We start from the raw sequence: 15,585 nt of genomic DNA on the forward strand, positions 1-15,585 counted from the left end.
AAGGTTCTTAACTCCAGCTCTCTGTAGTGAGCACTCAGTAAATCTGTACTGACTGCATGAATAAGACATCCTTCTTAGGGGCAAAACAAAGGCTCAAACAGCAAATCCTCCCCTCTTCCCAACTCAAACCAGACATGACATGTCCACAGTTAACGAGAAAACATTTTTTGGGAATTGGCCCATAAATTGAAGAACAATTCCAAATGAGAAGTTTAAAGTGTTTTTGGTGAAAGCACACCTGCTAGAAAACGTATACTGCCTGACAAGATGACTACTTTGAAGAAAGAATTAATTTTTGACATGTTCATCACTTCAAGGCCATGCCACTGGTCAGGTGGGTGGACACCCTAAATTACACAGGCTTGCTGACAGACAGGGTTAAGCCTAGATTTGAAGGAGTAAGACTAGACTTTTCTAGTTGGAGCGGTATTTGTGATTACTATGTACGTCGTATTAGTTTTCTATGGTTGCCACAGCCTTAATCACATCTACAAAGTCCCTTTGCCATGTAAGGTAAAAATATTCACAGGTTCTGGGGATCAGGGCATGAACATCTTTGGAGGCCATTCTTCTGCCTACCACAGTCTGCCCTCTGGCCTCCAAAGATTCGTATCTATCCCCCACACACAAACTATAGTCACCTCATCTCAAGGACCTGAAAGATCTCATCCATTATAGTATCAACCCAAAGTCCCAAATCTCATCTAAATATCCTCAGCTCAATATTCTCAAATCTCATCATCTAAATCAGGTATAGGTAAGACTCTGGATATGATCCACTCTGGGATACCCTTCCTCTCCATTTGTGGTCCTGAGAAACTAAAGAAACAAATTATTTGCTCCTAAAATAATAAATAAGAAGGAACAGGTGTAGGACAATAGTTACAGATATTCTAGTTCAAAAAGGGAGAAAACAGAAGGAAAAAAGGAGTCACCATTCCTAATCAACTGAGAAATCCAGCCAGACAACTCCCTTATATTTCAGATACCAGAATAATCCTTTGTGGCTTGAGGCTCTGCCCTCTTGGCTCATGGCTCTACTCTCTGAGTAATCCTCTTTTCAAGAAAGGTAGCATATGTTTGCAGCTAAATAGTTTTTAATCAGCTTGTTTTCTGCTTGTAGAATTTTGGGGGTCTGACAGATTTCTTCCATTTCGTTCTCTCTGTCTCTTTCTGTCCAAGCTTGCAGTGCTTCTGCTGATATAAAATTTTCAAGAACTTTGTGGGTCTCCCATGTACGTCACAGCATTCCATTATACATGAGGCTCATTCACAGATATTTCCTAGATAACCCCATCTCTATTTCTGACTTCTGCTGAGATGGCTGCGGGATAACACCCAAGTTTCCTAGAGAATCCATGGTTAGATTGAGGGGATCTGTGAGTCACTCCCTCAGTTTCTTCAAAGAGTCTTTGTATGACTGAATACTCTGACACTCTGAACACATTCTTGGTTTTTTCTCTAGAGCATGCTTTTCCTGACAGTAAACCTTAATTTTAGGATCTTTTAACATCTGGGTAAGATGAGAATTTCAGAAATCATCAAGTCCTGTTTCTTTTTGTGGATAGTTCTTCCCTCTATCTATCTCTTCCCACTTGCATTTTCTACTCTTCAATACTTCGCTTGGCAATCTCCTCAGTTAAATGCCCAGTTTCATCATTTACAAGTTCTGCTTTCTGCATAAATGCAGGACACAACTCAGCTGAGCTTCTTGCTACTAGATAACAAAGATTCCCTTTCCTCCAGTTTTCTTTTTATTTTTTTTTTTAAATTCATTTATTTATTTATTTATCTTTCCCCCCAAAGCCCCAGCAGATAGTTGTAGGTCATAGCTGCACGTCCCTCCAGTTGCTGTACGTGGGACGCTGCCTCAGCACGGCCGGAGAAGTGGCGCGTCGGTGCGTGCCCGGGATCTGAACCCGGGCCACCAGCAGCGGAGCGCGCGCACTCAACCACCAAGCCACAGGGCCAGCCCCTTTCCTCCAGTTTTCAATAACATGTTCCTCATTTCCTTCTGAGTCCTCACCAGCAGCGCAGTGCCTTCAATGTCTGTATTTCTAACAGTCTGTTCGCGGTGATTTAAGTATTCTCTAAGGCAATTTAGGTTTTGCCCATAATGTTCCTCACTTACTTCTGAGTCCTCAATGGTGGAGTTTCTAAGGTCCATATTTCTACTAACAGTCTGTTCAAGGCAATCTAGTTTTCTTTCTTTCATGCTTCTCAAAATTCTTCCAGCCTCTACCCACTGCCCAATTCCAAACCCACTTCCGCATTTTTAGATATTTGTTACAGCAGCACTCCATTTCTGGTACCAAAATCTGTATTAGTTTTCTTTTTTTTTTTTTTTTTTTAGATTTTATTTATTCATTTTTCCCCCCAAAGCCCCAGTAGATAGTCGTATGTCGTAGGTTCACATCCTTCTAGTTGCTGTACGCGGGACTCGGCCTCGGGTTGGACGGAGATGCGGTGCCTCGGGGCGCGCCCGGGATCCGAACCCGGGCCGCCAGCATCAGAGCGCGCGCACTTAACCGCCAAGCCACGGAGCCGGCCCTGTATTAGTTTTCTATTGCTGCTGTAACAAATTACCACAAATTTATTTGCTTAATATAATATAAATTTACTATTTTATAGTTTTGTAGGTAAGAAGTCCAGCATGGGTCTCATTAGACTAAAATCAAGGTGTTGGCAGGCTACATTTCCTACTGCAGGCTCTAGGAGAGAATCTGTTTGCTGCTCATTTGGGCTGTAGCAGAATTTAGTTCGCTGAGGTTGTAGGACCAAGGTCTCTGTTTTCTTGGTGGCTGTAAGCTGAAGGTTGTTCCCTGTTTCTAGAGGCTGTCACATTCCTTGGTCATGGTCTTCTTCCTCCATCTTCAAAGCCAGCAACGGGAGGTCGAGTCCTTCTCATGTCTCTCTGACTCTCTGTCCATCACTGTATCTCTATCTGACCAGAGAAAGGCTCTCTGCTTTTAAGGAGTTATGTGATTAGATTGAGTTTACCTGAATATTCCAAGATAATCTCCCCATCTCAAGGTCCATAACCTTATTCACATCTGGAAAGTCCCTTTTGCCATGAAAGGTAACATATTCACAGATTCCAGAGATAAGGGCATGCACCTCTTTGGGGGCCATTATTCTGCCTACTAAACTTGTGGTAAAGAGCATAGTCAGAAAGCCATTTGCCTAGGTTCAAGTCCCTGCTATGCCACTTACTACCTGTGTGATTATGGGCAATTACTTGGGCTCTCTGTGCCTCAGTTGTGTCATTTGTAAATGAGGATAATAGTACCTACCTGTGGTGGAGACTTGGAGACTGCTAACTGCCCCAAATAGCCATTTCTCACTTCATTTTCTTAGTAACAAAACCCACTCCTTACCCTTCAAATTTAAGCTGGACATAAAGTCACCCAGCCAGAGACTACATGTAGTGTCTGCCTTGGAGCCAGGTTGTGGCCATGTGAATCAGTCTAGACCAAGAGGGTACGAGCAGAAGTAATACATATAATTTCTGCATCACTTACAACTTAAAGAAAAGCTGCCTGCCTAGCAACTGTCTCCTTCTCCTTTCCTAAGGGCTGGAGCGTAAATGTGGCTACAACCCAGTCACAATCATGCAGACGACAACACCACCTTAGGGAATGGTGAAGCAATGAGATAAAGGAACCTGGGTCTCTGCATGACCTCATGGGACAGATCTGCCTCATCTGCCTGCCAAGGCTGGACTATTAAATGAGAGAGAAATAAACTTCTGTACTACTTAAGTCAATGTATTTAATAAGTTTATATTTGTAAAGTGCTCAGCCACATAGGGGAATTCTACACAGTAATGGTTCTTCTTCTTATTGACTGTATTATTTTGCATTCTAGAGGTTGTAATTCCATTTAATGTCTCAGGGCACCAGTATCCCACAGGAAACACCGATACAAGCAATATTAATGCAATCTAATCGAATTAAAACATGTTACCTGCTTATTCACTTAGATAATAAGGAGAAGAGGAACCAACATTTATTGAATTCATATGTGCCAGGCACTTACTATGTCACATTTGACCCTGGGAATAGCTCTATGAGGCTGCAGAGATGAGGAAACAGAGACTTGGGGGTTAGGTCACTTCCCTGAGCTCACTCTAGACTGGGTGGCTTGAGAGCTTGTTCTTCCCACAATACTCACTGCTCCCTCTGCCAAAAAGGCAGGTTAACGGGGAAGTTCAGAATCAGTCAATAAGCCCCTCTAAATCACGTTACTCACATAGATGTTCGGTACTTGATGTCATCTTTTTCAGCCAGCTCTTCACAGGTGAGGCCATTGTGTTCTTTCCAGAGTCCCTGACACTTCCTACAGGTTTCCTGGGGATAAAGCAGAGACACAAAGACAGCTCCTGGTGAGCAGACACCACACAAGTTTCTATTCAACAACAAGGAATGTGAAACACTTCACTTGGCCTGAATTCTTTCAGAGGATCTCCTCCCTTTCAGCCGGAATATTTCTAAAGACATCTCTCAATAGAAGAAGAAAGAATCATTAGGAGAAAGCCTGGGGAAAATTTTTCTCTCCTTAGATCAAACGAAAGTGTTGCTCCCATCACCCAAGCGGTATAAAGCTTTCTAAAATGCCCAGAGCCACCTGAAAAACCCACAGAAGATAGATTTATGTGATCTTGGGTTTTTAAAAATAAAATACTGTGAGCAGTTGAGGGCAGGGTCTGTCTGGGTTTTATGAATTTCTGCAGTCCTTACACCCACTATTCCAGTGTTGGTCTGGATCAGGAATACTGGGGCTCCTTCAGGGAGACATTCCATCCCCTCAGTTGTCTCTTACTCATAAACATGGATGTCATCCTCCATAGCTTAACTTCATTTATGAGCATGAATTTTAAAAAATCACTACTTTTTATTCTAGGATTCTTCATAGCTCATGAAATACTTTCATATGTGCCAGAAACTATCTTACATCAACAACAAGAATTTGAAGATGTGTTAATCCAATTTAATTTCCATAAATGGAAATTACAACCCTAATAAGTACAATGAAGGAAAATAACCGGGGACCTGATCTAGATAAGGGGGACAATGAAGACTTGAGAAAGTGGAGCCTGAGATCTGAAAGATGAGTCAAAGACAGCGAAAGAAGAACAGCATTCCAACAGAGGAAAAGTAAGAGAAGACTGGCAGATGAAGCTGGGCAAGTTTGGTTCCTGTAGCTGGACTGGAGAGAGTGAAAACAGGTGTGGTGAGGCCCTCAGAGGCCAGTCCATGCAGGGCCTTGTAGGGTATAATTATCAGTTTGACCCTTATCCTAAGAGCACGAGGAAGGAGTCAAAAGGTGTCAAGCACAGAAGTAACATGATCAGGTGTGTGATTTTAAAAGATCATTCTCTGTAGAGAACAGATTGGAGGGAGGAAAGAGTGGAAGCGTTACAGATAGTTAGGAACCTCTAAAAGACAGTGAGAACCTAAAGACAGTGAGGAACCTATGAAAGTCATCCAGGAGAGAGACTAAGGAGGCCCAGACTAGGGAGGTAGGTGAAGACATGAAATAAAGTTGGCTGACTTGAGGGAAATTTGGGAAGTAAAACTGGCTGGCCCTCGGAGTGAGCAGAGGTAAGTGTCAAGGATGATGCCATGGTTTCTGGTTTGTGCAACCCAAGATAACAGCAACATGCATGGAGCTTGGGAACAATAGAAAAGGCCTGACTCGGGTAAGTGGAAGGCAGGTGGATCCTGAGTTTGATCTGAGTGGTGATGACCCACAGGGTGACCTGTGAGACACCAGGTGGAGATATCAGGCGGGGAGCCAGGCATAAATATTTAGCATTTGGGAGTGGCTGGGCTAGAGGTAACCAGGAGATATACTAGATGATAGCTTTACATCAATTCTAGAAACATCTATCATGGTATTCTCCACTTATTATTAAACTTTCTCTAATATACACTGCTAAGATGACTCTAATAAGGCACAGAATAGTATATATAGTATAGATGCTATCATTTCTACATTAAAAAAAAGGTGGTGGTAGTGGCAGAATATAGGGACATAAAAAATCAACCTGAAAGGACACCCAAGAAATTAGTAGTACTGATTGTCCCAAGAGGTGGAAGGCAGGGGTTAGACTTCTTTTGCATCTTTTGAATCTTATACTATATAAATGTATTATTCTACTTAAAAAATAAATAAAATTTAAAAAGCAAGAGAGAGAAACGAAATGGACAGCTCAGGGAGCTGAGAACCTGAACAACCCTTTGGTGGATGTTGTAAAAAGGCTTCAATCCATGAAATGGGGTGGGGTGGGGGCAGAGATGAGCTGATAGGAGATTCTATATGAAATGCCATTGCTTCCAAGAGATATGATGTTCTTTGGTTCACTACCTATATCCCTGTCAGTTAACACAGACTAAATCAGTAGTGGCTTAATTATTACACACCAAAATGTAAAGGAGTATAAAACCCATTTTTAAAAGACTTTGTGCCTGACTATTTTGGAAACTGGAGGATAAACAACAGCTGGAGAACAGATGAGATGGTATCTGGATTCTAACCTTCAAAACAATACTAACCTAGCCACCCACCAGGAATAGCAGCTTGAAAACAACACACGGCATTTAGATAATGCTTTTTAGCATTCCTGGTGATCCAGTTATTAATTCATGGGACCTTCTTCACATGGGAAGAACCTATTTCCTAGATGAGGCACAAGTCCATGACAGCAAATGACCTAGCCAAGTGAAGTCAGCTGTGAATGAGGGGTCACTATGAAGCCACTGCTCACTTTCAAAATCACAGTGGTTCTCCTGTAGGTCTACGTGTGGATTTTCAGCCATGGTACTTCTCACTGAAGGGCCCAGGGGACCCAGAGAATAAAACTGAAATGTCTTTTGAAGACACTAGCTAGTTTGACATTGAAACCCACAATTAAAATAAGGCAAGCAAATAGCAGACTGGGTAAATTTAACATTTGGAGCTTTCTCTGTATTGTTTCTTTAAAATGTACCTTCTCTTCTAAACAGTGTATATTTTACTAAATCGTAATTCTCTCCTTTCAAGCACAGCTAGGCTTTGTTCCTAGACTCAACAAAAGCTTAAACAATATTAGGCAGAAGAAATGTTTTTGAACGTTTCTCTCTCTCTTTTTTTGTGAGGAAGATCAGCCCTGAGCTAACATCCATGCTAATCCTTCTCTTTTTGCTGAGGAAGACGGGCTCTGAGCTAACATCTATTGCCAATCCTCCTCTTTTTTTTTTTCCCCCCAAAGCCCCAGCAGATAGTTGTATGTCATAGTTGCACATCCTTCTAGTTGCTGTATGTGGGACGCGGCCTCAGCATGGCTGGAGAAGCGGTGTGTCGGTGCGTGCCCGGGATCCGAACCCGGGCCGCCAGTAGCGTAGCGCGTGCACTTAACCGCTAAGCCACGGGGCTGGCCCTTGAACGTTTCTAACACGAAGATAATCACATTCCTCAAAGTGAGGTTAATGAGAAGTTCCAAGGACCATTTTGGAAGACAGAGGACACTTTGACAAGTAACTTCAAAACACAAAGGACATGCCTATCCTGGCTACCAAATCGAATCGGAGACCATGCTTTCCATTGCCTGTGTGCATTTTCAGATCAGGAAGAAACAGTTGAATTCATCATCATTCCAATTACAACAAAGAAGGAAGCTCCTTCCTCATTAAGGAGCAGCTATCAGAAGGAAGCTCCTTCCTCATTAAGGAGCAGCTATCAGTTCATGTTCATGACATGACAGAGATTTCTGGTTAAGTTTTATGTTGCCCTTTAGTCCTTAAGATGCATCAAGGTATTCTGACTATTCATTAAAGTCTTAACTTTGCAATATAAAGAAAACACTCCATAGCCTCCCTCTAGCCATTTTCTGCTGCTTAAATATTGTTTTATGGGTAAGACAGAAGATTAAGTTTGGTTTCAGACGACCCTGCCAGGGAGCTGGCATTTTTTCATATAAACAGCTTCCTCAAAGACCAGCAGACACTGTCCCAGGTCATCCCCTCGTCTACACATAGCAGGGCTTCCTGCTGCTGGCAAAGAACCCGAGAGAAGATGAGACCAAGGGTCCAAGTCACCAGACTGTGCTCCTTGCTCACCATCTCTCCAGGCCTACTCTGTAACTGCGTGGCTCCCTGTGCCCCCACATCTTATCTTCTTGACTTCCAGCCTTTTCTCAGAAGCAGAACATAGTAGAAACTGCTCACTTATTTTTGAATGGTTCCTCCAGTGAAACTTCTAGACTCACTCTCCAGGAAAGAGAGGTCACTGACCTAGATATGGGGCATGGCCAATCCAAATTGAATCTCTGAAATTCCAGCTCTCCGCTTTGCCACCTCAGTACTCAAAAAATGATGAGGCTATAAATCCAGACCTCTTAAAAGTAAAAGATGAGGTCTGGGCACCTGACCATTCACAAATGCTTAGCAAACTCCAGGGGCCACAGGGCTGTGGGCATTCAGGCCACATGTCTCTTCCAGTTGTCAAAGTCACTGGTTCTCCGCACCTCTAGCCCCAAACGGCATGTGGACGCCAGCCATGTCCAGAAAGAAACCAATTTTAAGACAACAAAACAGACAATGAGACAGATGCTGGAACCCTTGAGAATCAATAAAGCTTGGCAAAGTCAAAGCTCAGGCAGAATCAGTGGGCTTTCCTTCCTTTCACTAAGGGAATCTGAGAACTTCTATTTTCCCTAGGGTAAGGATGCATACAACCTCCTGAGGAAGTCAGATACGTGAGCAAACCAAGCACAGCACAGTGGAGTTAAGCGTAATAGTGTACACACACACATATACACACATGTGCACACACAAGAGACAGCAAAGAAGAGGGGGAGGGGCTACGTCAGACAAGAATTCTTTGAGGAGTAGGCATGTTCATGGCACTGAATAAAACAAGTATCATGAGTGATGAGAACACCCAGGTAACCAGTAACTCCTCTGATCTGGCTTGATATCTCTTTGTGAAGTACCTTTCTCAGCTACCACAGCCATTAAAGCCAAGCACCTAAAGCGCAGAACCAGATCCTCAAACATTTCAACAATGAAACATATTCAACATGTTAATATTTTAATGAGCATACAAGGTTTTCATATCACCAAATAAAATTATTTAAAAGTAAGATTTATTTCATCCCACTCTCAAATTTTCTATATTTATGTATGTTTTACAACATATGTTACAACAGTAGTACATAGACATAATTTATAAATAAACAAACACATGCACGGGGGATGTGTTCTCTACACAATCTTTCTGATAAGGTAAGCAATCAAAAAGTTGTGCATCTACTGCTGTAGATATTCGAAAGTCATGGAAGGGACCCAGACAGGGCAGCAATCTGTCTGGCCTTGCATTTCCAATGCTTTGATGGACTGAAGAGTCCGAGACTTGAGGCAGGAAGACAGTTAAGCAGCAACTAGCAGAGTCTATGAAAGAGACGAGGGTGAGAGAGAAGTCTAGAGTACTTTCTGGGTTTCTGACTTGGGACACCAGCTGGGTTGGTGGAAACAAGAACTTGGATCAAGTGATGCAGGAGGAGGAGCAGATCTGAAGGAGGGTGGGAGGCAGAGGTGAGAACATAAGTTTAATTTTAGACTAGCTATTTATTCACTCTCAGTATCTGCTGGGTTTCTATCATTTGTCAAGTGCCGTATAAGATGCTGGGGATACAGCAATAAGCAAGTTAGACTCAATTTCTACCTTCTTGGAGCTTATGTTCTAGTGAAGAAAACAGAGAGGCCAGCCCGGTGGCGTAGTGGTTAAGTTTGCGTGCTCTGTTTCGGCGGCCCGGGGTTCGCATCCTGGGCGCGGACCCACGCACTGCTTATCAAGCCATGCTGTGGCAGTGTCCCATATAAAGTAGAGGAAGATGGGTATGGATGTCAGCACAGGGCCAATCTTCCTCAGCAAAAAGAGGAGGACTGGCAACAGACGTTAGCTCAGGGCTAATCTTCCTCACCAAAAAACCCCACAACAGGATATAAAGCTACAACTGTGATGGGAGTATTTCAGAGGAAAAGCACCAGGTGCTCTAAGAGTAAAACAGTCGAGTTAAATTAGCATGGGGATCAGGAAAGCCTTTTTGAGGATGTGACACTGAAGCTGAGCCCTGAAGCTGAGCAGAGGTAGCAGGTATGGGGGAAGGGTGTTCCAGGCAGAGGGAAGAAGATGTGGGAAGGCTTTGGTTCAGAGAGGGCTTGTCTCATTCGAGGAGCACAGAGGAAGCTGGTGTGGCTGGAGCCCCAAGGGAGGGCTGAGAGTGGACTGTGGTCAATCCTGTGTGCAGGCACAGAGGCTGGAAGGGGGAGTTTGGAAAGCCAGGCTGAGTGGGTGGGAAGTGGAATGATCTGATTTACATTTAAGATCATCTGGCTGCTAATGGCAGAAGGACAGTGCTCGATTGCTAGGTTGTAGGATCTTGTGGTAACTCCCTCAATAAACTAAACTAAACTAAAGGGCCAGTAAATAACTTCTAGGGAACAAGCTCTAAGTCCGGATTTGATTCTTGGCTAGACTTTCTCCACAGCCCTCCACAAATAAATAAGGCCACAACCTCATTTCTGAACCAAGCTGTGCCAGCAGTGAGCCTGGCAGGGGTGAGGCCGATCTGTGACTGGGGAAATGGAAACATGCCTATCTTCTCTTGTTAGGAATAAGTGGACCACTTTTCCTATATGACTTCAGAAAGGTAGCTCATTACTACTTTAAAGTAGACTGCTTTTCAGTTTTGGTTCTTTTAGATGAGTTTCCCACTGAAATGTCGTCTAAATAGCAGGAAGTATCTTTAACAAGCATCTTGAACTCACACATCCTTCCTGCTACCCAGCACTAATGGCTTAAGGTTCCAAACCTATAAGTCTTCTGCTACAGGGTACTTTACTTATACATCTCATTCAATCTTCACAGCAACTCTATAAGGGAAGTACTAGGCCATTATCTCCATTTTTTTGGAAAGTAAATGAGAAAAGGAGGGCTCAGAGAGGCAAATTAACTTGTTTAAGATCACAGAGCTATGGACTCAAGTCTGCTTGATTCCAAATCCACTTGCTCTTTCCGCTCTATTTTCACTGCTTGCTAGCATGGTGTTTGGGAGCAAGAACAGGTCATTGTTTACTGGAAAACTCAAGGGCACGAGGGTATGAGACAAGCCCTGAGGTTACAATGGGCATCTTGTGTAAGGAGACGACAGATGAGAGATCAGCAAGGCTGCACAGAACTGAGCATCAAGGTATCAAAGGCGTGGATGCCCCGCTGCAGCTGTGCAGGATGCCTGCTTCCCTGTGCTTCCTGGAGAGCTGGGAATGACCCAGTAAACGGCAGGATGGACTAGGACTAAATCTGAGGACACCATTTCTTCTTAATGACGATAGGAAGCTGCTAATCACAGAGCAATCTTAGACTGGATACATGTGAGGAAGTAGCTGTTCCTGCTACTTACAGCCAGTTGCATGTCTGGCGGGGCACGGAAGGAAGTGTGTTTTTAGATTCTCATTAGATGTACAAACAGAGACAGGCTCACTGTGAGTGTTCCACACCAGAACCATATATCAGGTACTTGGTTCTTCCCTCAAACAGCCCCTGGGCCTTCCCTTATAAATACCTGCCACTCACTTCCTCAAAGGTGGCCAGGACTATGATATATGAAGACTTGCTAATGACAATTCTTTAGATCATCACCATCAACAACACTGCTCTGGGTCAAAGTTTTGTTCCAAGTGATACTGGTAACGGAGACAATTTCTTTTTTTTTTAAAGATTTTTAATTTTATTTATTTATTTTCCCCCCAAAGCCCCAGTAGGTAGTTGTATGTCATAGCTGCACATCCTTCTAGTTGCTGTATGTGGGACGCGGCCTCAGCATGGCCAGAGAAGCGGTGTGTCAGTGCACGTCCGGGATCCGAAGCCGGGCCGCCAGCAGCGGAGTGCGCACACTTAACCGCTAAGCCACGGGGCCGGCCCCAGAGACAATTTCTGCACGGAAAGGAATGATAATGCTCTCACTTTCCCTCCCTCGCCCCCTTCAACAAATACCAAGCTCTAGTCTCAGCAAAGGGTCAATGAACAAATAAAGCCCCTCCCCTCCTAAAGTCTACATTCTGGGAGGGTGCGGGTGGGGAGACTGACAAACAGGTAAAGCAAGGCGAGGGGCAGGAGTGCGGGCAGGGAAGCTGCCATTTTACACAGTGTGAGGATGGCTTCGTGCAGAGGTGGCGTTTCAGCTCAAACCTGAAGGGTATCTGGTAGCGGAGTGGAAGCAGAATGGTGGAGTGACCCAGGAGAGTAGAAGGAGAGGAGCTCAGAGAAGCTGCCCCTTGAGAGCCTCACAGTTTGTCCCGAGCCAATGTCCAGGGCCAGTATGGTTGGCCTCCTGCCAGTGCCACATGCCTGACACCCTCAACCACAAATCGTTCTGCCTAGATGTCCTTTCTCCTCTGGCAACACCTACTCATCAGTTCTCATTTCAAACACCAGAAGCTCTGGGAAACCCAAATGACCTGGGCAAAAGCTGGCACTCTTTCCCTGGACTCCCGGAGCACTTGACTCCCACTCTATTACAGCACTTTTAATAGTGTCTTGTAATTATCTGATTATATCATATCTCCAAAGAGCCAAGCACTCCTTGCAGGCAGATTCTGCTGTTGATCACCACAGACAGGCTTGGAATAGAGGGTTCAATTTATCTAAGTTATCCTTTGAGTGCCTATTTTGTGCCACACGGGGATGCACTGGTGAATAAGTCCGCAGAATTCCGAATCGCAAGGAGCTTACGATCTATCACACGATCTATCTTTGGGTTTCTAGGGCCTTGCACTAGGTCTGACCCACACAAGGGGCTGAATGTATGAAGAATTACAGAGACATGAAGGCTGGAAAGACAAAGCACATTCCTCTCCATGTAGAGAGTGACAAAGATAGCCCCACCTCTACTCCTGGAACTTTTGCATTTTATATCGGAAAAAAGGCAGATGAAACCTCTTACTAAACTGATCCCCTTCCCAAAAGAATATTATTTCCTCCCTATCAGGTCTTCATATTTATAATTATGCAAAGTATAATGACGATTTTATGGGAAAATCAAGTTATATATAAGACACTTTCAGGTTAATTCATTGGAGTTTATGCCTTTAAGGACACAGGTTATGTCTTTTTCACTGTGTTTCCTTTCTTTGCCTTCCAACTCCCTTCCCCAATCAAATGCACAAAACTGCAAAGATCAGTTATTACCAAGAAGCTAATGGCCAAATGTTTGCAGGTGGTGCTGGAGAAAGTACTGTATTTCAATTTAGATGTTCTTTGTTGATTTTCTCCTATAGCTTCAATATGTGGAAATAGATCTCTATTCACGTCCAGTGAAAGGAGTTTCACAAACGGTAGCGCCTGCAAACGTGAGCTTGTGAGCACCTCTAATTTAGAGGGGTCAGGACGGAAAAACTGCAGTCAGCCTGGCTCTCTCCCTCCCTGACCCAGGGGCTCTAGAAGGTCAGTACCACTCAAGGTCAGATCACAGGTTCCTCCTGCCCCATGCACCAGAACAAGACAGCCCACCCTGCCTGGGTCCACTTTCTTGAAGGACAAACACAATTCGAACATTAATTCTTTTAATGATGTCTTGTATCTGATTAACATTAATTCTTTTAATGATGTCTCATATCTGATTACATCACGCCTCTACAAGAAGCCAAGCTCTCCGTGCAAGGGATTCCTCTTTTCCCTTCAAAGTAAATAATCTCTCTGGGCAGGAGAACCTTTTGATTTCTAAATGCAGAAATTCAAATCTAGGAGTGGCCAGGCAACAACTCTGGGCAACACTACTGAGAAAAGGACTTCTTTGGGGAAAATTTCATACTGTTCTTATTTTCTGATGCTTGTATATAACACCATACAAAGTAGGGGTTTAAAAAAGTGTGTGTACTGGATTTCTATGTACCTATCATTTCTATGTACAGGAGCAGACTTAGAAAAAAGAAATCTCTAAGTCTTACTCCTGCAGATTAGAAAGAAGCCAAACACTGCTTTTCCTTTAGGTCCACTGGGATTAGGTGACAAATTGGAATAGGTGGCTTCAAATTTGGTTTCTGTGCTAACACTGCCCCCTAGAGATAGAAAGTTATAAAGGCACTGAGACTGACGGGATATTTACACAGCCTGGGAGAGGACAATGCTTGAGCAATACTGACTGGGAAAGCCCGTTACATCCTGGCCAAGGCTGCTTGCTTTTTACTATACTGAGGGGACAGGGACTTCTAAGATAAATGGGAGGTAAATGCTTCCTGGAATAAATATAAATTCTATTTTACCTTCATCAGAATAACCACAAACAAGAACACCAATTCCTTTATAGTAGTTATTCAAATACTGATGACTGTTTCTCTTGAATGCCCAGTTAACAGAAACATTGGGACAATATCAGCAACACCCAGAGCAATGCCAGGAGGTGAACATCTATATAAAAATTTGAAAAAAAATATCTGAGTTCCTACTAGGTACTGACAACCGCTCTAGACACTGGTGAACAAAATGAACAAATACAAATCCTCTGCCTTCCCAGAAGTTACTGGGGGTGGGAGATAGAGGTCACCATACATTAAATAAGTAAAATACATAGTATGATGCGGTTACAGGTGCTAAGGAGAAAAACACAGGAAGGAAGGATGTTAGTGCTGGGGTGCAAAGAGGGAAATCATTCACAATTATAAAGTGGGTGGTAGACAAGGCCGCTCTGAGAAGGTGTATTTAAGCGAAGATTTAAGAAAGGTGAGGGGCTGGCGTAGTGGTTAAGTGTGCACGCTCCACTTCAGCGGCCCGAGGGTTCGCAGGTTGGGATCCTGGGTGCGCGTTGACGCACCGCTTGTCAAGCCATGCTGTGGCAGCGTCCCATATCAAGTAGAGGAAGATGGGCACAGATGTTAGCCCAGGGCCAATTTTCCTCGGCAAAAAGAAGAGAATTGGCATCAGATGTTAGCTCAGGGCTAATCTTCCTCACCAAAAAAAACAAAAGTGAGAAAGTGAGCCTTGTGATGTTTGGGCGAAAGAATTCAGAATTCGAGGTCACGGTAACAGCCAGGAGTGAAGTGGAAAGGCTAGTAAGAGCTGAAAGGAGGGCAAGGTGTCTGGGGCCTGAGAGGTAATGATAAAGGACTTTGGCATGTACCCAGAATAAACAGAGGTTAATGAGGATTCTCTCTACAAGGATTTGCATGAGGTTAAGTTCCAAAGAACCCCGATCTGCTGGCACCAGTTTCATGAAGAGCCTTCTCGTCTCTGAGCCACACCTCTGCCAGGGCCCTGGGTCTCTCCTGCCTCCATGCTGTGCTCACAGGGCAGAAGGGCAGAGGCTATGACAGCCTTGTCCAAAGGGGTTTGCTCACAGCAGATTCTCAACACAACAATACAAGTCTGTGGAACTAAAGTTACTTATAGCTATGATTTTAAACTTTGAGTTGCAACCCATTGGTGAGTGGTGAAATCTTTCTAGTAGATTATGACCAAATTTTTTTTTTTTAAACTAGAACAAAAAAGGAGATACTAGAGTGCATTCCACATGTCAGGTATTTGTTTCGTAAAACTACTGTTTAGGTT

General features: G+C 43.7%; 1 protein-coding gene across 6 annotated transcripts in view; it reads right to left on the reverse strand.

The window, feature by feature from the left end:
* The window catches only part of RNF216 (ring finger protein 216), a 169,005-nt gene that overhangs the window by 26,299 nt on the left and 127,121 nt on the right, over positions 1–15,585 (reverse strand). For all 6 annotated transcript variants that reach the window (XR_015548602.1, XM_087417509.1, XM_004440870.3 and 3 more), the window contains exon 14: positions 4,252–4,349. Coding sequence is in view for 5 of the 6 variants with exons in the window: in XM_087417509.1 (XP_087273635.1) it covers positions 4,252–4,349 (98 nt within the window). In the remaining variant the exon portion in view is untranslated. The remainder of the gene's footprint in view (positions 1–4,251; positions 4,350–15,585) is intronic.

This window comes from Ceratotherium simum, chromosome 26, assembly GCF_057802395.1.
Source record: "Ceratotherium simum simum isolate JZ-2026a chromosome 26, ASM5780239v1, whole genome shotgun sequence".
NCBI lineage: Eukaryota > Metazoa > Chordata > Mammalia > Perissodactyla > Rhinocerotidae > Ceratotherium > Ceratotherium simum.